This window comes from Papaver somniferum, chromosome 4 (genome assembly GCF_003573695.1).
Source record: "Papaver somniferum cultivar HN1 chromosome 4, ASM357369v1, whole genome shotgun sequence".
In the NCBI taxonomy this organism is placed as follows: domain Eukaryota; kingdom Viridiplantae; phylum Streptophyta; class Magnoliopsida; order Ranunculales; family Papaveraceae; genus Papaver; species Papaver somniferum.
Window position 1 is genome coordinate 134,366,451 of NC_039361.1, and position 23,199 is coordinate 134,389,649.

The following is a 23,199-nucleotide window of genomic DNA, read 5'->3' on the forward strand; positions in this document are numbered from 1 at the left end:
GAGCAGTGTGTTGCTGCCAAGCCAAATACGTACAGACAAGGGAGCCAGGACAAAACACGTACAGACAAAGAAGCCAAGACAAGCACGTTCAGACAAAGAAGTCAGGACAAAACACGTGCAGACAAAGAAGATATTCTTCTACTTGTGTGGAAAACACGTACCAAAAATTTCAGCAAAAAGATAGGATCTAATGAACCCACACCCACACCCGGACCCGAACCCGAACCCGAACCCGAGCCCGACCCGACCGACCGGACGGACGGCGGCGGCGTGCGTGCTTCTGTGCGAAGCACCGCGCGTACGGGAAAGGCAACCTTGCCCTAGTCTAGGCCTTCCCTCAAAGCACAAAAGTCTAATGACCCAAGGGCCATGCCCTTATAGCCAATTCTATGGTATTTAAGTCTAAAACTCTTTAGATTTTAGTCAATGTGGGACTATTGTTTTATCTATTCAAATGAAAAAACAATTAATGGGCAATAGGTCTAGGGATCAAAACATAGTCCATGTAAAAAATTGGTATTTTTTAAAGCGTTTTTTCTAACAATCCCCCACATGAAAGATAAAACATATCGACGAAATACGAGAAAACATAATACATCAATATTAGGCTAAGGTGTCCTAGAGATTGAACCTTAACTTAGTGAGAGGTTACCGGAACTGCTTGTTGTTACGGTGAACACAATGTCTTGAACCGTCAACAGTGAGTGCAATTCAGAAATAACAACCACACTTTGATGTCTCAAAGAAAAAGAAAGCTGCCAAGCTCTTGCCGTTGTGCCCGTTTTGGCCGTGGGCTAAATCCCGGACTTAATGAATGTCTCTAGAGAAAAAGCTCAAATTCTCATAGGAAGCGGCCCCACTTCCAACATCCACATAGGTGAGTCCATTAAGAGTGTCCTGCCACACTCCGCTTTAAGCAAAGCCATGGAACTCATTAAGATCTTGACAGATCATCCTAAAACATGCAGGCAACACTATCATACGGTTACACCATAGGGAGGGACAAAGATAGTGTTTTCTCTCGACATCACCAAAAATTAGTTATCTCATTGAACCTTGATCTTGGAGCTCCATTCACAAGGTTGAGTGTCCTTCATGGCGATTTATTCTATGAGCTTGAGTCCCATCCCCTTCGATGTGGATCTAACTACCTCTCTAGATAACCCTTTCGTCAAAGGATCTGCAATATTCTCTTTAGACCTTACAAAGTCTATAGAGATGATACTAGTAGAGAGTAGTTGTTTCACTGTCTTGTGTCTTCTTCGAAGATGTATCGACTTTCCGTTGTATACACTATTCTTTGCGCATCCAATAGCAGCTTGACTGTCACAGTGGATTGCGATCGAAGACACAGGCTTGGGCCAGAGTGGAATTCCACCCAGGAAACCTCGTATCCATTCAGCTTCCTCTCCAGCTTTCTCCAAGGCTATAAACTCAGACTCCATGGTGGATCGGGCTATACATGTCTGTTTGGTAGACTTCCATGACACAGACGCACCACCAAGTGTGAAGATGTACCCACTAGTGGATTTGCACTCATCTGAGTCTGATATCCAGTTAGCATCACAATACCCTTCTAGCACAGCAGGATACTTCCCAAAACTTAAGCAATAGTTTGAAGTTCCTCTCAGGTACCGTAGAACTCTGTAGAGAGCATTCCAGTGATCCTGCCCAGGGTTGCAAGTGTACCTGCTTAATCTACTCACAGTATAGGCAATATCAGGTCTTGTACAGTTCATTAAATACATAAGACTGCCAATAACACGAGAATACTCAAGTTGATAAATACCCTCACCCTTGTTCTTTTTCAATTTGCAATTGGGATCATAAGGAGTAGTTGCAGGTTTAGCATTTTCATGATTAAATCTCTTAAGCACAGTTTCAACATAATGAGATTGACTAAGACTATATCCATCAGACATCTTTCTGATTTTCATCCCTAAGATTACATCAGCAGGGCCTAAGTCTTTCATGTCAAAGTTTTCGTTAAGCATGCTTTTAGTGGTATTAATACTATCAAGGTTACTACCTAATATGAGCATATCATCAACATATAGGCACACAATAACATGAGAATCATCCACAGATTTAATGTAAACACATTTATCAGATTCATTAACCTTGAAGCCATTAGATATCATTACATGATTAAATTTTTCATGCCACTGTTTAGGTGCTTGTTTTAAACCATACAAAGATTTTTTCAGTTTGCATACTTTATCTTCAAAACCTTTCACAACAAAACCTTCAGGTTGGTCCATATAAATTTCTTCATTCAATTCACCATATAAAAAAGCAGTTTTAACATCCATCTGATGTATATGCAAATCATAAATAGAAGCAATAGCAATCAGCATCCGGATAGAAGTGATTCTAGTGACCGGTGAATAGGTATCAAAGAAATCTAATCCTTCCTGTTGTCTGTACCCCTTAGCTACCAACCTAGCTTTGTGTTTTTCTATAGTTCCATCTGTTCTAAGTTTCCTTTTGAAGACCCACTTGCAACCTATGGTTTTACTACCAGGAGGTAAGTCTACAAGCTCCCAAGTTTCATTTTGTTGAATGGAATCCCACTCATTATTTGAAGCTTCTTCCCAGAAGGGAGCTTCCGGAGAAGTCATAGCTTCCTTATAGGTTTGGGGTTCAGACTCTACCGTAAGAGTCACAAAATCTGGACCAAACCTTTCTCGGTTCTGACCCTCTTACTTCTTCTAGGTTCGGTTTCAGCATCTCTAGAGACGGGGGTTGACTAGTCGAAGGAACATCTGAGAGATCATCGCGGACCCTTTTATGAGGTCCAGACCCTAAAGGGAAAATGTGTTCGAAAAACACTGCATCTCTGGATTCCATTATGGTGTTCTCACCAATTACCATGAACCTATAAGCACTAGTGTGCTCAGGATATCCTAGGAAAACACAATCTACAGTTTTAGGTCCTAGTTTTGGTTTTCTTGGAACGAGGAGTGGCCACCTTGGCCAAACACCCCCACACTTTAAAGTATGCATAGGACGGTTGTCTTCCTTTCCATAACTCATATGGAGTTTTGTCGGATTTCTTAAATGGAACTCGGTTCAAGATATAGCAAGCAGAGAGAATTGCTTCCCCCCACAGGTTCGAAGGTAGCCCTGAACTAGCTAACATAGCGTTCACCATATCTATGAGTGTTCGGTTTTTCCTTTCAGCTACTCCATTCGACTCAGGTGAAGAAGGTGCAGTAGTTTCATGAATGATGCCATTAAGTTTGCAGAATTCTCCTATAGGTATCACATACTCACCGCCTCGGTCCGACCTAAGAGTTTTAATAGTAACACCTCTTTGGTTTTCTACTTCAAGTTTATATAATTTGAAAGCGTCTAAGGCTTCATCTTTACTTCTAAGAAGATAAACCTGACAGTATCTTGAGTGATCATCTATAAAAGTGATGTACCATTTTTTACCTCCTCTAGTTGGTGTTGATTTCAAATCTCCCAAATCTGAGTGGATTAGTTCTAGGGGAGTTGTACTACGTTCAACCTTTTTGTTAAAGGGTTTTCTAGCATATTTAGATTCAACACAAATTTCACATTTATGACCTCTGTCAAAGTTTATTTTAGGAATGCAGCCTAATTTAGCAAGTCTTTCAATAGATTTGAAATTAACATGTCCTAGTCTATCATGCCAAACATGTGAGGAGTCACAAACATAAGCAGAAGAAGATGCATTATCATTCAAGTTCAAAGAAAGTACACTAAGCTTAATCATGTTATCAGTGACATATCCTTTTCCTACGAAGTCACCACCTTTAGAGATTACAACTTTGTTAGACTCAGCTACAAATTTAAAACCTTTCCCAAGTAAGATGGTTTCTGAGATAAGATTCTTGCATATGTCCGGGACGTGATACACGTCATTCAATGCGAGAGTTTTTCCTGAAGTGAGCTTCAATTCAACCTTGCCTTTTCCTACCACTTTAGAGGTAGAAGAGTTTCCCATAAACAATTTCTCATCGTCTCCTACTTTGTTATAGGAGGAGAAAGCATTTCTGAACTTACAGACATGCCTAGTGGCTCCAGAATCAAGCCACCAGTCTCTCACATTGGTCACATTAGAGACAAGGTTGACTTCAGACACCATGCCAGTAAAATATCCAGAATCATCTACTACGTTTGCCTTATTTTTTGTTTAGGATCATTTTTGGTCTTTTTAGGTGCCCTACAGTCCTTGGCCATATGACCAGTTTTCCCACAGTTATAGCAGTCGCCTTTGATGGTGTTTTTGGAGACACCACCCTTTGGCTTAAGATGGTTACCTTTGGAGTTACGTTGTTTGTTACGTTTACCATTTTTGCTGGATTCTCCGTGCTTTTCTTTGACGCAGTTATCGTCCAGGACATGAGCTTTGTTTGACATGTCTTTGCTCAGCATCAGGCTCTTGTCCTTGCAGCACAGAAGTTCCTCCACCTGGATCTTTTTCCCCAGCTCCACCATGGTGATTTCACGATTCTTGTGTCGCAGCCTCCTCTTGTACTCGTTCCATGAGGGTGGTAGCTTTTCAATCACTGCAGATACTTGTAGAGATTCATCAATATGCATGCCTTCAGCAAGAATTTCGTTGATGAGTAGCTGGAGTTCGACGAATTGTTCTACAACAGGCTTTTCATCAGTCATCTTATATTCCAGGAACCTAGCCACCAAGAACTTCTTGCTTCCAGATGCCTCAGCAAGATATTTTTCTTCTAAGGCTTCCCATAAATCAAAAGCAGTAAAATTCTCTTTTGCATTATAAAAGTCGTACAAGGAGTCATCCAGACAGTTAAGAATATGGTTTTTGCACATGTAATTCTTCCTAGTCCACCTATCCAGTCTATCTTCATAACCACGGTCATGAAGCCTTCTTGAGGGTCTTTCTAAGGCAACTTCATCTAGCCTTTGGTCTTTTAAGAAGAATAGCATTTTGGACTGCCATCGTTTAAAGTCTTTGCCACTAAACTTTGGGGGTTTGTCTACAGTACTCTTTCCCATGTTGTTACAAAATATAGTAAAGAGGATATTGCCTTTAGATTGTTTGAGAAATTACTAATAATGTAACTGACAAGAAGATACTTAGCTCAAAATAATGTTGCTGATGTTGCTGCACAGAAAATGTAGAGGCACGTAAACTACGCTGTCCTAAAGGCAATATCGCCTGCCACTCCTCTGAGATGCTACAGCAGTTGGCGAGTCACCTCCAGGATACAACTACAGTTAGTACCCCTCAATGTAGCATACAATGAGGGTACCCTTAGAGCTTGGCAGAACTTAAAAACAGTAGAAGAGATGTTTACAGAAAAACAGAGGAAGAGTAGAAGAGATGTTTCTCTGTGGTGTGTCTTTTCTGAGCTTACAACTACTCTCTTATATAGTGTTTGTGTAGTTACAAACAAGAAAGAAAACCCATGCGTATGACAGTCAAAGAAAACCCATGCGTATGACAGAAATACTGGTAATGTTGGGTTAAAGATAGTGCATGGAGCAGTGTGTTGCTGCCAAGCCAAATACGTACAGACAAGGGAGCCAAGACAAAACACGTACAGACAAAGAAGCCAAGAAAAGCACGTTCAGACAAAGAAGTCAGGACAAAACACGTGCAGACAAAGAAGAGATTCTTCTACTTGTGTGGAAAACACGTACCAAAAATTTCAGCAAAAAGATAGGATCTAATGAACCCACACCCGAACCCGACCCGACCGACCGGACGGACGGCGGCGGCGTGCGTGCTTCTGTGTGAAGCACCGCGCGTACGGGAAAGGCAACCTTGCCCTAGTCTAGGCCTTCCCTCAAAGCACAAAAGTCTAATGGCCCAAGGGCCATGCCCTTATAGCCAATTCTATGGTATTTAAGTCTAAAACTCTTTAGATTTTAGTCAATGTGGGACTATTGTTTTATCTATTCAAATGGAAAAACAATTAATGGGCAATAGGTCTAGGGATCAAAACATAGTCCATGTAAAAGATTGGTATTTTTTAAAGCGTTTTTTCTAACAGTATGACCACTCCATGGAGTAATTATCTTTTATAATTACGTATTATAAAGTCGATCCTGCAAGTCCTAAATGTCCGTGTGCAGCAGTTTAGGCATGGCCAATAGTAGAAATGATGGTACTGGGTATTGGTATATGACATGTATTACAGATTCACCTAAATGTATGAATGGTTAGAGAGTTGTCGTTTGGTGGTGAACTCTGGGTTGGGCTATTTTTCAGAAGATTAAAAAAATACTTATTAGCGTTGAAGGAGATTTTGTCGAATTAAAGGTATAGAGAAGATGGAAATAGAATTGAAGTTAAAATTCGACATACACATGAAATTAAAATTCAGCAATTGGATGATGTAGTCGTTGTTAGAAGCATCACTTCTAAGAGGCAATAAGGGAACCACTAGGAAACATAGACTATGCCACAGGACATAGACTCTACAATGTGATAGGATTTTTTCCGCGATTCGCAAATCCCCAAATTTGCTTTACTAAATAATTTTGTTAATTTGGCAATTACATGGTGGGCTCAAATTGGCAACTCTGCCAATGTTTCAAGTTCATAGGATTTGCCCTTACGACTCTTCTAAACTATAGTCCATTTTGTGAATGTGCGGATTTAAAAGAATGAGAGTGGAAGATAAAATTATTAATTGGTACCAGTTTATTGGAAAGGGTACCAAATCTCTTATAAGATAGAAAAGATAATGCTACGCCTTACATGGAATTTGATACCTTTCCGTGATTTTAACCAAAAGGTTTATACGATATAAATGTCCGGTTGAATCACTGAAAGGGATGATAATATTTGAAATTTTCACTCCCTTTCATTAATACGGAGACTTCCTATGAGACGGGAATCTTTCAAAGTTCCCGAACCATCAACTTAATTGTCGCATATCCTTATACTAGTTAGAAATTTTCTTTCAACTAAATATGAAATCAAAATGAATAATTAATCCCATTAAAAGTACTAACCCTACTGGTGAAAAACTGAAAGTTTTAGACTACCATAGTACCATGTACAAAAATCACTATCATCTCTTAGATTCACCAAATATATCTCCAACTTAAAAAGTAAGACAAAATAAAGTTACTAGTGATTCTTTTTTTTTTGTAAATAAGATATTGCATTGAAAAGCTAGGACTAAGGGGAGCCAAGGTTACAAAGAAGTCGATCCATCTAATATGGGATTTGAGATATTCCCAATATTAGATTTATCTACTAAGAGTTGTTTTCTACTACAAGCCGGGGGATCATTCTCCATTCAATAGAAGAGTTTACATTTTTGATAAATTTAGCTAAGTTGTCCGCCACTTGATTCCCTAGTCTAGGAACAAAGACAAAACCCTAAAAGTTGTTGCAAAGTTGTGCCAATCTGTGTGCTTCCTGCATGTATGCTTTAGCTCGCGAAGATATGTGTGCGTTTTGACCACTGATATAGTTAAAAAAGACTTTCGCAATCTCCCTCAATACTAAAGTTTTTAATCTGTTTCTCCTGAGCCCAAACAGTAGTTTTCCAAACTCCTATATCCTCTGCTTATTGTGGGTCAAGACCTGTTGCATGACCTTCCCTTCCTCCTTCAGAATCTCTTGTTTCATTCCTCAAGATAAATGCATAAGTAGAGGGTAAAGAATCAGATATCCAAGTAGCATATACATTAAATTTCAGATTAACAAAACTTGGAACTTTCCATTTAGAACTAGTCTTCTTTTTCTGTTTAAGTCTAGAAGTGTTGCCTTTTTTTGCAGACCAAAACTCAATATGTCTCTGAATTTCCAGGTTTAAAGTAATACTATCTTTAGTTTTGTTTTCAAAAGTTCTATCACATCGTTCCTTCCAAGTGAACCACATTTTGGTAAGTAAAAGTTCTAAAGAAATATCATTCCTAGGTTTTATCATCCAAATCTTACATAGATCTAGAATTGTGCTAGAAAGATCTATGTTTAAAGATACAGGATTGAGAGCAGAGTTCCAGATAGAGGCAACATAAGGGCAATAAAAAAGAATGTGTTCTATTGTTTCTATTTCACCATTAGTAGGAAGGGCATTTTGTAAGCATTTTTCATAGGAATAATTTAATTCTTTCAGAGATATTGAGTCTCCAAAGGGATTTCCAGAAAGACTCATGTAGAGATAGACTGACAATATCCAGACCATTTTCATTCATTTTTTCATACATTAATTTAACAGTAAAGTCACCTGATTTGGTTAGTGTCCATCTTAATTGGTATTTCTTAAGGTTATGATTATTATCTTTAAAAAGGTATATTTTCTTAATTTTGCTAGCAATGCCACTAGGGAAGATAGAGGAGATAAGGGAAGAGTTCCAAGTTGCAGTTGCAGAATTAATTAAATCAGATACCCAAACTAGACTATTGTTACTAGAATTTTTAAGGTTTAAGATGTTTTGAGATAATCTAGGAATCCAGTTATCTTCCCAGATATCGATATCCTGGCCATTTCCTACTTCCCATATACTATATTTTTGTACTAAATCTAGGCCTTGCTTTATATATTTTCAAGTCCAAGAGCTTTTTGCATTAGCTTTGGTCCTAAAAGGGGATCTGTTTCTGAAATATTTTGGACCCAATGTTTTGACCCATAAAGCATTAAGTTTCTTTAACAATCTCCAATCTACTTTAGCTATCATAGCAAGGTTAAATTTACAAACATCTCTAAATCCCAAACTTCCTTTAAGAATAGGTTTACAAAGATTTGGCCAAGCTTTAGGGTAAAACCCTCTCCCTCCAGCATCCTTTCCCCACCAAAAATCTCTTTGAATGGCATTTATTTTACTAGTTATAGTTTTTGGTAGCAAAAAGCATCCCATTAAAAAAGATGGTATACTAGAAAGAAATGTTTTGTTTTGGACAGATCTACAAGGTTGAGCAAGAACTAAGCTTTTCCACCCTTTAGATTTAGATTCCATTCTTTCCAAAATAGGGGTGAATGTCTTTATTTTTGATTTCTCCATAAACAAAGGTGCACCTAAATAAGGGTCTTTAAGGTTTATATACTTTATTTTTAGTAATTTTGACATCATCATTTGATGTTAGGTTCCACCTTCTTGCTAAAGAAAACCCCTGATTTTTCAAAGTTTATTACCTGCCATGAAGCCTTACTAAATATTGTTATTGTGTCTAAAAGATTTGTACATTCCAAAAGGTCAGATTTCACAAAGAGCAAGCAATCATCAGAAAAAAAAAAGAAGATGAGAAATTGGTTCACTTTTAGGAGTTATTTTAACTCCATGAAGAACCTTTTTTTGTTCCTGTGTAAGAAGGAGTCTGGAAAAAATTTCCATACAAATGATAAACAGATATGGAGAAATAGGGTCACCCTGACGTAACCTTCTCGTAGGTTTGAATATTTCTACACGACTTCCATTTAATAACACAGCTTGGGATGTGGTTGAGATGCATTGTTCTATAAGCTTGCAAACATCATCACTGAAGCCAAAAGATTTTAAGGCATTTAAAAGAAATCTCCAATTAACTCTATCAAAGGCTTTGGACATATCTATTTTGATTCCTTGGCCTCCTGTTCTTACTTTTTTCTTTTTGAAAGAATGTATGATCGCATGAGCCACTATGATGTTATCTGAAATTTGTCTAGAGGATAAAAAGGCGGATTGGAAAGGAGATATGCTTTTTTCTAATATTGGTTTGATTCTGTTTGCTAATAGCTTAGCAATGACTTTGTAAATAGTATTACACATTCCAATGGATCTGAAGTGACTATGATTCTTGGAGTGTTTAAGTTTAGGTATTAGAAAAAGATGGGTTATGTTTAGGTCTGGGTTCATAGTTTTTTCTTAAATTTTTTTTTGAATGGTATCAGTAACCTGGGAACCTACCAAATTCCAGTTATGAATAAAGAAACTAACTGGATATCCATCTGGTCCCGGGAATTTATTAGGATTCACATTCTTTAGAACCAAAAAGATTTCCTCCATAGTGGGGATAACTAAGATTCTGTCATTATCAGAAATAGAAACGGCAGCAGAGATGTCTTTAAAAATTGGATTTGATAAATCAGTTTCTAGGGAAGTTTCACAAAAAAGAGAGTTAAAGTAAGAAGTTAGAGAATTGTGAATTTTCTTTCTATCCTTAGTTACTTGGTTTTGATCATTAGTTATTCTTTGAATTGTGTTCCACTTTCGTCTTCTCAAAGTAATGGTATGAAAATATTTAGTATTCCTTTCTCCTAAGTTAAGTATGTTATCTCTTGATTGTTGTTTAGCTACGGCCTCTTGAGTGTCATAAAGGGTTTCTAGTTCTTGTAAGTTACCTTTAATTTTATTCTGTTGGTGTAAAGTCACTCGTTGAGATTGTAATCTTTTTATTTCTCTAAGCATTTTATTCATTTTTTTGGTAGGCAGACCAAATATATTCTTTTTCCAGTCAGCTAGATTTACCCCAACCTATTTAAGATTATGGACTAGCCTAGATGATGCTTTCATTTCATAGATAGCATTCCAAGATCCCTGAATTACTTGTAAACAAGAGAGATCTTTCAACCAGATGTCATAGAATTTAAAGACCCATTCAGATTTAGATATTTGAGAATCTAAAGTGAGCAAGATGGGGCAGCCTACTGCTACTAAGTGAGGAAGATAAGCATATGGGAAATGAGTATGCCATTTATCATTAATCACAGCTATATCTAGTCTTTCATGGATATTTTGATTCCCTTCTCGATGGTTGTCCCAAATGTAATCATTATCTGAATAGCCTAAGCCATAAAGACCTGATATTTCTAAGATATTAGCATAGTATGCACTATTAGTTTTGTTGAAAGGTAGACCTCCTAGTTCTTCAGATTGATTGAAGTTCATATTAAAATCTCCAATGACTATCCAAGGCATCAGTCTTTAGATACCTGTTTGCTAATTTCTTCTAATAAATCCCAGACAATATTTCTATTAGTTGGGTAAGGACTGCCATAGAAACATGTTAAAATCCACTTTTTGGTATCAAAAGAGGATTTGACAATAATATTTATCATGTTTATGTTCCATTGAACAATTTCAAAATGAAAACCATTTATCCAACCTACCACCAATCCTCCTGCTGACCTTACAGGGTCAACTATATGATAATTAGGAAATGATGATACTAATTTTTTTACTAAGGGTCTTTGGTTTTAGTTTCAGATAAAAATAGAATTTCAGATTTTTCTTTATTAAGAAGGTTTAATAAGTGATTTTGTGTTAAGGAGTTTCTACACCCTTGCACATTCCAAACTAGGATTTTCATAGTGTCAGAAAAAACAAGGGTGTCAAAGGTAATCAAGAAGTATGCTAAAAACTAGGATTTCAAAAATTGGTTCACACACAATCACTTAAAAGGAAAAACAAGCAGAAATAAGAGTATTTAAAGCTAGTTAAATCAATAACATAAGAAAATTTAAAAGAAAAATACCCGTGTCTCTTCCTGTTGCTTTAGAGGGACTAATTCAGGGAAAGAAAATAAGTGGTTGAGCTTGCCAAATGTTCAGCAATGCTTGACCCATACTGATTAATTTTGAAAAAAATTACATCTTGGGAGGGAATGGAACAAATATGCTCCGAAGATGAAGATGAAAAAAAACCAGAAACTGAAATTTTGAACGCGGATTTTGACTGAGTTAAAGGCGTTTGAAAAGAAGATGCAATGCATAAGTTACTAGTGATTCATGCAAATAAAACAAGCCAGCTTCAAGGCTTAAGAAAAACAAAATCAATTACGTTAAGTGAAGTAAAAGAAATAATCATTAACAAGTCAAAAATAAAATAACTCATGCTAAAATTACAAGAAAATTAGGCCAACAAGTAAACTCACTGGAACCTACTACTAAAGCGTATGACTATTAGATTCACAAAGAAAATTGTATTTCGAAACAAAGAAAAAAGCTTAGTAGATTTGTTAGAATGTCAACATCAAACAGAAAATTTGTATTACAAGACCAAGGTAGCATTCATCAGCATTCACCAAAAAGTTCAATCAAAATGTGAAATGTCCATAACTAAACATTATTAAAGAATTTCATTCATTTCCAACATACCATAGTAGGACTAAAAACAAAAGCAACTTCTCGAACACATTTGCAGTTGTTTACCAACATTATACCAATAAATCAGATGTCATCGAATCCCATTAAATCGTTTGATTGTTTTCATCTTTTTCCCTCGTTCTTGTAATATCAGGAAATGAGTGCCAACAAAAAATCCACATGAAAGTAGAATGTGGGTTTGATCATAATCCATTTACCCTTCTTTTTATTTTTCTTTCCCTTTCCTTTTATTTTTGTCATGCTTTAAGAGTTCCATGCCGTAGATGTCTTCTTTCTCATAAACGTACAGTTTTTGACATAGTACTGGTACCCACACTGAGAAATTGATTTTTTTATTATTATTATTATTACAAATTACCTAGCTAGCTTATGAAAGGGAAAGAGTGCCGAATTGATGTCGACAACCAAGTGCAAATGCCACTAACAAAAACCGTTTAAGATACTATATGTTTTAGACTTTTTTTTCAAGGCTGTTGCAGAACGCTACCAAATTTTACGTCGAATTACCAAATACAATATGTCTCAGGGTCTGCTTTTTGCTTGGCACCCTAACAATCGTGGAATTTGGTAACTATGTGCAACAACCTTGCTTTTTTTTTCTGATTTAATTGGGTCGACCGAGCGAAGCGACAGAGGACCTTTACATGTTCATTTCTTTTTGTAAAATGTAAGTGGTCAATTGACACAAAAAGATTGGAAATGGTTAGGGTCGAAAAACCAAAAATGTCCCTCCCTTTTAGTTCAATTCCTATCCTTGTGTATCCTATCTTTTCAGGGTATAATTGGAAACCAAACTTTAATATAACATATCTAAAACTCCATGCCTGAATTTTACAATTTTATTTCGTTGGAAAGGTTATAAAAAATTCTACGCAACAAGTACAAACAACAATATCAAATTTAGAGTTTTTACGAAAAATTTGGAAGTATTTATCATTTTAGGCATAATTTTAGAAAATTAAATGTATATTCATTACGCAAACCACCACAAAGGATGCATAACACATCATGCAAGCATATTTTGGTTTATGGATCGACTAATTTTCCGTTTCAGAAAAAGTGATACTTTCACATCTCGTTTCGGGAAAAGTGATACTTTCGCTTCGTTTCAGGAAAAGTGATACTTTTACCCTGTTTTGGAAAAAATGATACTTTCGCTTCGTTTCAGAAAAAGTATCGCGAAAATATCACTTTTTCCGAAACGTGGAGAAAGTATCACTTTTTTCGAAACGGGAAGAAAGTGTCATTTTTGTCGAAACAGGGAGAAAATATCACTTTTTCTGAAACGGAGCGAAAGTATCACTTTTACTAAAACGAGTTGTGAAAGTATCACATTTTCTTAAATGAGACGAAAATAATCGCAGACAAACCCCATCTTCAGATTCTTCTTCGGTCGGCCCTCCCATCGTGGCAACGATCGTACTAGTATCAGTATCTAGGAGAACTACATACAAGGATGGACAATTGGAGATGAGGAGACAACTACCGGATGCTTATATGTAGCCAATTAGGCATATGAAGTTGCTAAATTGATGCAATTAGGTGTATTCATGCATGCAACACTTCAATATTCCAATAAACAAATGAGTGTCAACTATGAACACCGGTAGTATCTGTTAAAAGTTCAAATATGGGTTCAATTAGTGTGGAAATCTGTTAATTTCTGTTCGAAGCTTCCTAACTTGCTGTCCAAAAAAATGACAAACGATTAATTTCTAATCTTTTATTTCAAAATTTCTTATTATTATCTTTTGATTTCTTTCCTCTGTTAACTCTACTTTTTCTCTTCTCTCTCTCTATATATAAATAAAACCCAAGGCTGGGACTAAACTAAAGAAAGACGAGCTCATTTCTCTCACTTTTTCTTACTCTCCAACAGAATATACCCACTGTGATTTGTTCGTGGATGATGGAGCTAACAAGTACAAAGAAATTATGTTTGTGTCTACTGATGGTGTCCATCACTTTGTATAGAGGAGAAGGACAACTGAGCGAGAATTACTATGCCCAAACTTGCCCGAACGTAGAATTTGTCATAAGACAAGCTGTGTTATCGAAATTTTTCCAGACTTTCACCACCGTTCCTGCCACTCTTCGACTGTTTTTCCATGATTGCTTCGTTGAGGTATACCATGGCTAAATCTCATTCTAGTATGTTTTCACTTTCAATTTTGTTTCCTAATGGCAAAGACTTCTTTTAGATAGTTTAATATTATTCATAACAAGCTCGAATACCGAAGGCTTTTGTTTGTTTTGTTAAGCTTACCCAGGATTGAGTTCTCATATTGTGTTCCAATTTGCAGGGATGTGATGCCTCAGTTATGATTGCATCGCCAAACAACGATGCAGAAAAAGACTCACCAGATAATCTTTCCCTTGCCGGAGATGGATTTGACACTGTCATTAAAGCTAAGCAAGCAGTTGAAGCTTCATGTCCCGGTGTAGTATCTTGTGCTGATGTTATAGCTATTGCTGCTCGTGATGTCGTTGTTCTGGTAAGCTTCAGGGAAAGACTTCCCTTCATCACAGACTCTGGTAAAAACCTAAAGATATTTGATAATTTAATAGCCGGCACCTGAAATTCTGTTTGTCTTCAATATTGGTGAACAGGCAGGGGGGCCTTCTTTCAACGTGGAACTGGGACGTCGAGACGGTCTTGTCTCTAAAGCATCCAGAGTTGCTGGAAATCTTCCAGAGCCAGATGCACATCTGGATGAACTCAACTCCATGTTTAGAAAACACAACCTCGACCAAACTGATATGATAGCACTTTCTGGTGCCCATACTGTGGGTTTCTCTCATTGCGAGCGCATTTCAAAACGTCTCTACTCATTCAGTCCTTTTTCACCAATTGACCCCTCTCTAGATTCAAATTACGCACAACAGCTACTATCTGATTGCCCTACAGATGTAGATCCAAATATCGCCATAAATATAGACCCAGCAACTCCTCGAAGATTTGATAATATGTATTATCAAAATCTGGTCCAAGGCAAAGGACTTCTCACTTCTGATCAGGTTCTATACACAAATCCAGCTTCTCGAGATACAGTGAACGAATTTGCCAGGAACACGTTTAACTTCAATAGAGCTTTTTCGAATGCGATGGTGAAACTGGGAAGAGTGGGTGTGAAGACAGGAAACCAGGGAGAAATTAGGAGAGACTGCATTGCCTACAATTCTTGAGGATTAAGTGACCACTATAAGTAGCTGCACAATTTAGTAGTTACGAGTTATTCACACTCATTTTCATGTCGTTTCAGTTGCTTTCCTGGAATATGGCCAATTTGTAGTCGAGTTTACGAGTAATAATCAAATGATATACTTAAGCTAATGCAATGAATATGGAATTATTGGTTAATTATACACCACTGCACGTAAAGAGAATGAGGAAATGTTAGCAAGATTCTTTATTTCTACGGAGTAAAGAAAACAAGTAATGAAGATCTCATTTAACCTTTTGCCATGCCAATGAAAACCCGGATTTTGCTTCAACACGGTTGGGCTTTGGAAGAACGATAACGCAATGCAAATTTTCCTTGGACAATAATTTGACAAAGTGTCGAACAGTATATGCAGCACCTCTTATTCTTCTCTTCATTTCAATGTTTTCAGTCGTGAGCGCACATAACTCAAATATCAATACTTTTTGGCTGAAGTAGGGTTTCAATTCAGCCAGACTTTCAATTCAATGCAGCAGATAAATCACAACACAGCCAAATAATAGGATGAGCAAAAGAGGAGCAAGTGGGAAAAGAAGAAAGATACTAGTTCCTGGTGTCTGAAGTGGAACAAATTGATAATGCTCACTAACTTACTGTATCTTCTCCTAACAAGCTCTTGTCTCCATGGGGCCTGGAGCAGCATGAAAATCGCAGCTAGAACCGAACCCCAAACAAGTAGGGGGACTCCTGTGGTTTGCTATGTTTGCACATGCAATCATATGTAGCATCTAAAATATACCAAAACTGACAACAATCGTTCAAGGACTGCGATTTCTATAATGAACCTAATTCTACTCACTGTTCCGCTGCATCTTAACAGCACAAAATCAGTTCTACCAAACAAATTCAATCTCCTGAACTGAATAACCAGATTAGTGACTACTGCCCAGTACAGGTCTTCCCCTGTTTTATAAATCAACCAATTGCCACAGAAGCCCGATGCTAATTTTAATGTCAACCACATAACACAAATATATAAGCTAACCAATGGATCAAAACCATATACATCTCCGCGAAGCTATGATGAAATTGATAAAAATGTCAGCGACAGGTAGAAATAAGATCAACATGATTTATTACATACTTCAGCTGAACAAAGATAAACCAGGTAGCAGAACATGCCTCATGTAGTTATTCCTGATCTACGTTCTCTATCCTCCCCTGCCATCAACATTTGACCGCAAAAGAGAAGCCTACATGTATGCTTCATACTTACAAATACACACAATAACCTACCAACTTAATAGAACATGATTTCTCCTGACAATCCCACATGTTACGGAACTTGAAATGATTTGACAAATATGATGGAGATGATAGAATCATGACTCCTAGCGAAAAGGTCCTCTCACCTCACTTGAGAGTAAACATAGCTACGACTTGACAAGTCTTATGGGTGTCACCCTAAAAACCAAATGCAATAGTGATAACTTAATCTATGCTTCCCGCATATTCTGCTTGATGTAACTGGATGAAACTGCCACCATAAACAATGAGATTGTAGACGGGAAGCTAACATATCTATACAGTCACCGAAATGAGGCAGATTAAGATCTAAAAGGACCATATGCCATTCTCTGCACCCTACCCTTACCGGTTACGGCCTTATTTAGTACATGGTTGGGCTACACTGGAAAGATAATCACACTTCAAGGTGTTTCCGAAATGGAGCATACAAATATCCAATTTAAGTGACTACATTTCTACAGTGATCATGCTCTGAACCTATACTAACTTTAGTTAAGGTTTGAGCATGTTCAATTATTCAACGAACTATACATCTAGTGTCAATGATAAATGATAATCAAGCAATGCAGCATTATGAAAACTTACTTTCCTTCTATCCAGCTACATGAACTCAACCGACATGGCGACATGTTTCTAGAACAATACCATCCACTATAGCTGTTGTTCTCTAGAGCAGTTCGCATGTCCCCTCATACATTTCCCAGTTTGTATCACCTCCTCAGTATCACTAACTCTAGACCGAATGTTAGTAAGCTTATAAAACATGTTACTAACCTAAGAGCCACAAATACGAAACTCCATTAACATGAACTATGACCAAATGAACAAGGAAACAAAAAAACAAAAAGAAAAACACAAATACATCTCGTGTATTCATTCACATATTAACATATAAAATCTTAAAACACACTACTAATTTTGGAACAACCCAGTAGAACACTACCCACAGCATATAAAATCTTCACATTGTTAACGAGCACCAATATTTTAGAAAATCCCTTATGGTACCCTAAAAATCACAATAACTAATGAAAACCCAACAATCTTTAAGATTTTAGATCTCTACAGGGAATCAGAAGGATTATGTTCCACAACGTACCCAGTAATCCCCTCCAAATTACCATGATTTTCCGCGCTTCCTCCGCCACCATAGGCACCACCATCATCAGTCTGCCAAACAGATTGCCAAGCCTGTGAAGGCTGATGTTCATAAACCCCATGATCCATTCCTCCGACCATTGCAGGTCTACCAATAGCAACAGCCCCAACAGCACCTCCTTTGACAACCTCTTCCTCTCTAGGTACAATATCCACCAAAAAATCAAAAATGTCAGTCCTAGTGATAGCAGCAGAAATATCATTCTTCTGTAACGTTCTTCTCTTGTTTTCTTCAGCGTGTAACCATGAACGTATAGTAAGCTCCAGTATGAATAGTTCACATGCTTTAGAGAACAGGATTGGTGCTTCGGCTGATATCATCCGTACATCTTCATCTGCTTTCATGATCTTCTTGATTCTTGCTAATGGGAGTTGATGGTTCTTGAAATCATTGATTTGTTCTATTTCTTGTCTTTGGTATGACAAGAACATTTGGATTTTCTGGGTTTGTTGTTGCATTAGGGATTCAAATGATTGTTGTGTTGGGTAGGGGGATGTCGATGATTGGTTATGATTAGGGTTCATTAAGTGTTTGTTGTTCTCCATCTTTGAATGAAGAAGATGATTCAGGTGGAAAATGTTGAGACAAGTGGAGATTGTTGATTTGAGAAAAGGGTGCTGCTGTAGAATTGGGGATATCTACTTTACCCTAGTTTTAGTTTCGATGTGAGAGGAGGGAGGGACGGGTAACTATTGCTTGTGGTATCTCACGGTTGTGAATCCGGGGTGTATGGTAGTTCCGGAGTACGGAACCTACCAGGGACCTTTGACCAGCTCCTATTGGCTACGGGCCTACGACCAATCCAACAACTACAGGCTTCATGTCCATACAAGCGGAACAAAATGGGGATCCGAGTCATCCGACTCTCGGATAAGAATCAATCTACCTGCCTCTCGCTCACACCATGTCACCATCGATTAAAAGGGGTTGATCTAGTATGGGACTTAACCATCAGGAGTTGGTCCGGTTAGCTAGGAGCCTGACTCTCAAGTAGGAGGCTAGCGGATCGAGTGTTTGTTCAAAAATTTGGAGATCTCATGAAATCCGTTCAAGAGTTTGTGTAGTATATAAATGTATTTCATGACGCGCTCATGCCAAGTTATAAAATAATAATTATAATAAAAAGGGTAGCTAACTCATGTGGTCATCCCCGTTCCTCAAAAGTTGATGTGTTCCAGGAGGTCCCAGGTTCGAGTTTCTGTTGGCGCAATATTGTTGAATTTGACATGAAAGGTAGAGTTAGCTTGCCCCCCTTGCGACATAATTAACCACGCTATCCGTTTCGGCTCCCTTGGCTAGTTCCTCATGAGACTCGCTGGTAGGCTAGCACGACAACCTGTTCAATTAATGCGGTGGTACCCTGTTGGAGCTTAGGCTGAGTCTAGTGGATAAATTATGGGTAATGACACTGATAGAAGACCGTGGCCTAAAGTTTAAAAACTTTAAATCCCCATTCTCTCTGCTCGAAAGTAGGTAATGTGGGAGGGGATTTTAAAATAAGCGAGAATTGAAGCCTCACCAGAAAAAAGAGAAAAACGAGGATTTAATCCTCACTTACTCTTTTATAATAGTAGAAAAAACTAATAAAATATATCAATATCAGATTTTGGACCCATCTTTAGTGTTTTATATAAATAAAACACTCTTGGCCGAGGAATTCTTCTTCGCCCATATCTTAATTTCCTCCATCGCCGCTAGACTAAGACCTTACCCCCACATGACGTGGCGGAACTGTACAACCCACATCTTACCTCCTCCACTAAACTCAACATTAGCTTGATGCCATTCTATGGCAGTGCAACAAGAAAGCACACGCACAAGACTACCTTAAGGTTGTTCCCATTCAGGGTCTGAATCAGTCCATTGGGCCGCGTCAATTCAGGGCAGTGCTACAATACCGTCTTGGGATTCCTCTTTTCAACGACGATAGCATTTGTTCTTGCTGCAAAAGAGCCATGGATCGGTTCGGGGATCACGCCATCCACTGTGCTAGTGAGGTTGGTCTGAAATATCGACACGATATGGTAAGAGATCTCTTTGCAGAATTATGTTACAAAGCTGGAGTTGCAGCAAGGAAAGAAGTCGCACTTGGCCTCACAACAAACAGGAACACTCCTCTCAAACCAGCAGATATCATGGTCTATAATTGGGAAAATGGACGCGACATATGTTTCGACGTCACGGGCGTCTCCCCATTTTCTAAAGGGGGTAACCGAAGTTTCACCCCAGGATATGCTATTTCAGCCGCTATTACCCGCAAGCGTAACAAGTATGCTGATATATGTTCCGCTCATGGGTACAGTTTCGGTGTGTTAGCATTTTCAACCTTAGGGGAACTAGGAGACGACGTCATTGATTTCGTGAAGAGATTGAAGAACTGTATGGCATATCACGATGTGAATAATCATCTAGGCAGTATTCTATTTCATAGGCTAGGTATTATTATTCAGAAAGGTGTTGGTGCGCAAATTGTTGCGCGACTCCCATCCAAGTCATTGTAGTTTTCTCTTTTGGTTTGCTTAATAAATGCCTCAGTGGCCCCCTTTCATAATAATAATAATAATAAAATAGTTTGGGGATTTATCATTCCGACACACGAACAACTTCCCTTCGTATACCTATTACAGGAGACCGGGGATTTGGTTTTGAGGGCTCTAATGCATTTGAATGTCCTAGATTTGTATGGTGGTGAGGTGACCTAAATTATAACAAAAATATAAAGGGGATTTTAATAAAGTGCCACACTTTCAATTTCCTGTTTAAGAAAGTGCCACCGTTTTTTTTCAGAATTTATTTTATGCCACACATTTAACCTTTTCCATCTCGTTTTTTTTTAAACAGTTAACATCTGTTAGCGCATAGGTGGTAGCAATTCAGCTTAGTAAAAGACATTTATACCCTCAAATCATCTCACTATAATGAGTTAAATCAAGTCATCATTGCGAGTCATTAGCGAGTTAAGTCGTGAGTCAGAGCTAAATCAACTGCATCAAGTTCGTCTTTGCCTTCTTCTCACTTCCCAAATTCAGTAACATACAAACCACATCGAGCTCATCTATTCACTGCTACCAAGCCAATGTGAGACAACACCTCATTACTGCATAAGACACAACACTCTACATGAATAACCATCTCTTATTAGATTTCATTCCCTGTAATGCACAACATCATTACCAATTCCTTCTTGTTCTTGTGTCCACTGCACCACCTTCATAAACCCATTGAGCCAAACATCTCATCCACTGATTTTGCAGAATAATCATTTCCAAATCTAGCTCATCCTTCTCTTCCATGATACACCACCAAGAAACCCATTTGGTTCAACTAACACTTCAAGCAGCAACAATAACATCTGCAGCTTCATTTCCTTCTTGATTCTTCTGCCAAACACCAACATCAACAACAACATCATTTGAACTGCAACTGCAATTGCCAGCCACTGTCAAGTCCTAAGCATACATCTATCCATCCAAACATCAGCATCACCAGCAGGTTCATACTCAGTTTCAACAGCACATAGACCAATTCATCCCTTCCTGCAACATCTCACAGACCCACAATTTAACCAGTAAAGCCATCTTATGCATACATATCACATTCCATTTTCCTCCATCTGCAATTTCCAATTCTCAATTTAGCGGTTGACTCGACGCAGTGACTCGTTTTAAAACTAACAACAATCTTTCAAACTTCATCACCATCTTGATTTCTCAGAAACCCTGAAATAAATCTCAAATTCCCTTTTTCCTCTTACTCGAGATTAAATTCTCAATCCTAATCTTCAAATCATGCAAACCCATTCTCTACTTTCTTATTATCCATCCCTAATTGAGTTTCTAATAAACTTTGAAAACCCAAATTTTACTGATTTCTAAAATTCCCAATCATCTCTCAATTTCTTTCTTAAACAACTTCAAAACATCAATCAACAGATGAATCTTACCCATTTCCAGTAAAACCCAAAATTAGAATGGAAATCTCTAAAATCTGAATATTCAGAAAACCCCTAAATCACGTTCTTCCCGACGAACCCTAATAAACCCTAAAGTGAAGCAATCATGAAAACAAAAAGTAAGTTAGTAAAGATCCATAGGTGATCTTGTCTCGCCGGAAAAATAAGAAGATGACTCTCGGGGAAGAAGAAGAAGACATGAATCAGATCGAATTTTTTTCCGTTTTTGTACGGGTGCAAGTATTTAAAGATAGAGAAGGATAGTTAGGTAATAATGATATATTTTCTTGACTTTTTCAATGATTATAGACCAATTTTGTGGGCCTTGACGGAATAAACAACAGTTGTGTCATTTTATAAATTATGAAAAAAACGGTGGCACTTTATTAACCGGAAATTGGAAGTGTGGCACTTTATTGAAATCCCCAAATATAAACATTCCTTCAATAACTAACTTGAATCTAATTAGAAATAAAAAAACTAAACCTTATGGCCTTGTTTGGTAAAATTTATGATTATCTATTTATAATTAAGGATAATCATAAATAGATAAATGATTTTGGTATGATCATTTTTGTAATAAATTGAAAAAGCGGGTACAACAACCACACCCAATATTTCGATTAACAATCTGTATGGACTAACTCCAATATACTTTCAAGAGAATCAACTAGACTCAATCTTAAAAAAGTATATCAAAGAGTTCTAATATCTCTATTTCACAATGTAATCAGCAAATCGAACAGATAGAAATCCGTGAGCCTGATTATTATGTGAAATAACTTGAACGGTACCAAAGACCAATGTTCAAGTCTCAATCAATGTAAATCAACAACCAAAGGTTGGATATTCTAATTGATTGATCTTAACACACAACCTGTGATATTTCAATTATATAAAAAAATATAATGCGGAAAAGAAATAACACAGACACCAGAATTTTGTTAACGAGGAAACCAATGCAGAAAAACCCCGGGACCTAGTCCAGATTGAATACACACTGTATTAAGCCGCTACAGAAACTAGCCTACTACAAACTAACTTCGGTCTGGACTGTAGTTGAACCCCAATCAATCTCACACTGATCCACGGTACAGTTGCGCTCTCTACGTCTCTGATCCCAGAAGTGTTAGAGCATAGCTCGGTTGAACCCACCAAGCGTTGGTATGTCAAGTTTGGTTGTCATATTTTAGTGAATCAAAACTCATGTTAAGAGTCGCTTGATTATGTACTAGAGTCAACTTCGTATAGGTTAGATTGAAAGTATTAGGATAGTGAGACATTACAACTATTGCGAAGACTTGAAGATGTGAAGAAGCAATGAGCTACAACGACAACAATCATCCTTCCACTTGAGGTTAGTGACATTTGACTTGAATTGTTTCATTCCCTAAAGTATCTTTCAAGTCGTGCATATTGAAAACAAAACTGCGAAGCATATTTGAACTCTAGATAGACACAGTATTAAGGAATACAATAAGAGGTTTATTGCTTAACAATTAAACTTTGTAGATAATACATCGCCATAATCATTTGAATGCTATTGTGATTATGTATCGTTATGAT

General features: G+C 37.5%; 3 protein-coding genes across 3 annotated transcripts; 1 reads left to right on the forward strand and 2 right to left on the reverse strand.

Moving 5' to 3' along the window:
* Positions 1-10,419: 10,419 nt before the first annotated feature.
* On the reverse strand, positions 10,420-10,863 carry LOC113273160. The gene has a single exon (XM_026522923.1). It carries the CDS (start codon positions 10,861-10,863, stop codon positions 10,420-10,422), a length of 444 nt encoding a protein of 147 aa, XP_026378708.1.
* A 3,002-nt stretch (positions 10,864-13,865) lies between these two features.
* Positions 13,866-15,411, forward strand: LOC113274285 (peroxidase 55-like). Its single transcript, XM_026523716.1, has 3 exons — positions 13,866-14,175; positions 14,354-14,545; positions 14,661-15,411. The coding sequence occupies exons 1-3, from the start codon at positions 13,957-13,959 to the stop codon at positions 15,234-15,236; spliced, it is 987 nt and encodes a 328-aa protein (XP_026379501.1). The 5' UTR covers positions 13,866-13,956; the 3' UTR covers positions 15,237-15,411.
* A 1,946-nt stretch (positions 15,412-17,357) lies between these two features.
* Positions 17,358-18,382, reverse strand: LOC113276645 (nuclear transcription factor Y subunit C-4-like). Its single transcript, XM_026526269.1, has one exon. The coding sequence runs from the start codon at positions 18,224-18,226 to the stop codon at positions 17,585-17,587; it is 642 nt and encodes a 213-aa protein (XP_026382054.1). The 5' UTR covers positions 18,227-18,382; the 3' UTR covers positions 17,358-17,584.
* Between the last annotated feature and the right edge of the window lie 4,817 nt (positions 18,383-23,199).

Bases quoted from the DNA above. Each gene is read 5' to 3' on its own strand.
- LOC113273160 (XM_026522923.1), bottom strand. From the start codon at position 10,863: ATGCCTTGGATAGTCATTGGAGATTTTAATATGAACTTCAATCAATCT.
- LOC113274285 (XM_026523716.1), top strand. From the start codon at position 13,957: ATGATGGAGCTAACAAGTACAAAGAAATTATGTTTGTGTCTACTGATG. The intron at 14,176-14,353 runs GTATACCATGGC...TCCAATTTGCAG, and splicing joins TCCATGATTGCTTCGTTGAG to GGATGTGATGCCTCAGTTAT. The intron at 14,546-14,660 runs GTAAGCTTCAGG...ATTGGTGAACAG, and splicing joins CTCGTGATGTCGTTGTTCTG to GCAGGGGGGCCTTCTTTCAA.
- LOC113276645 (XM_026526269.1), bottom strand. From the start codon at position 18,226: ATGGAGAACAACAAACACTTAATGAACCCTAATCATAACCAATCATCG.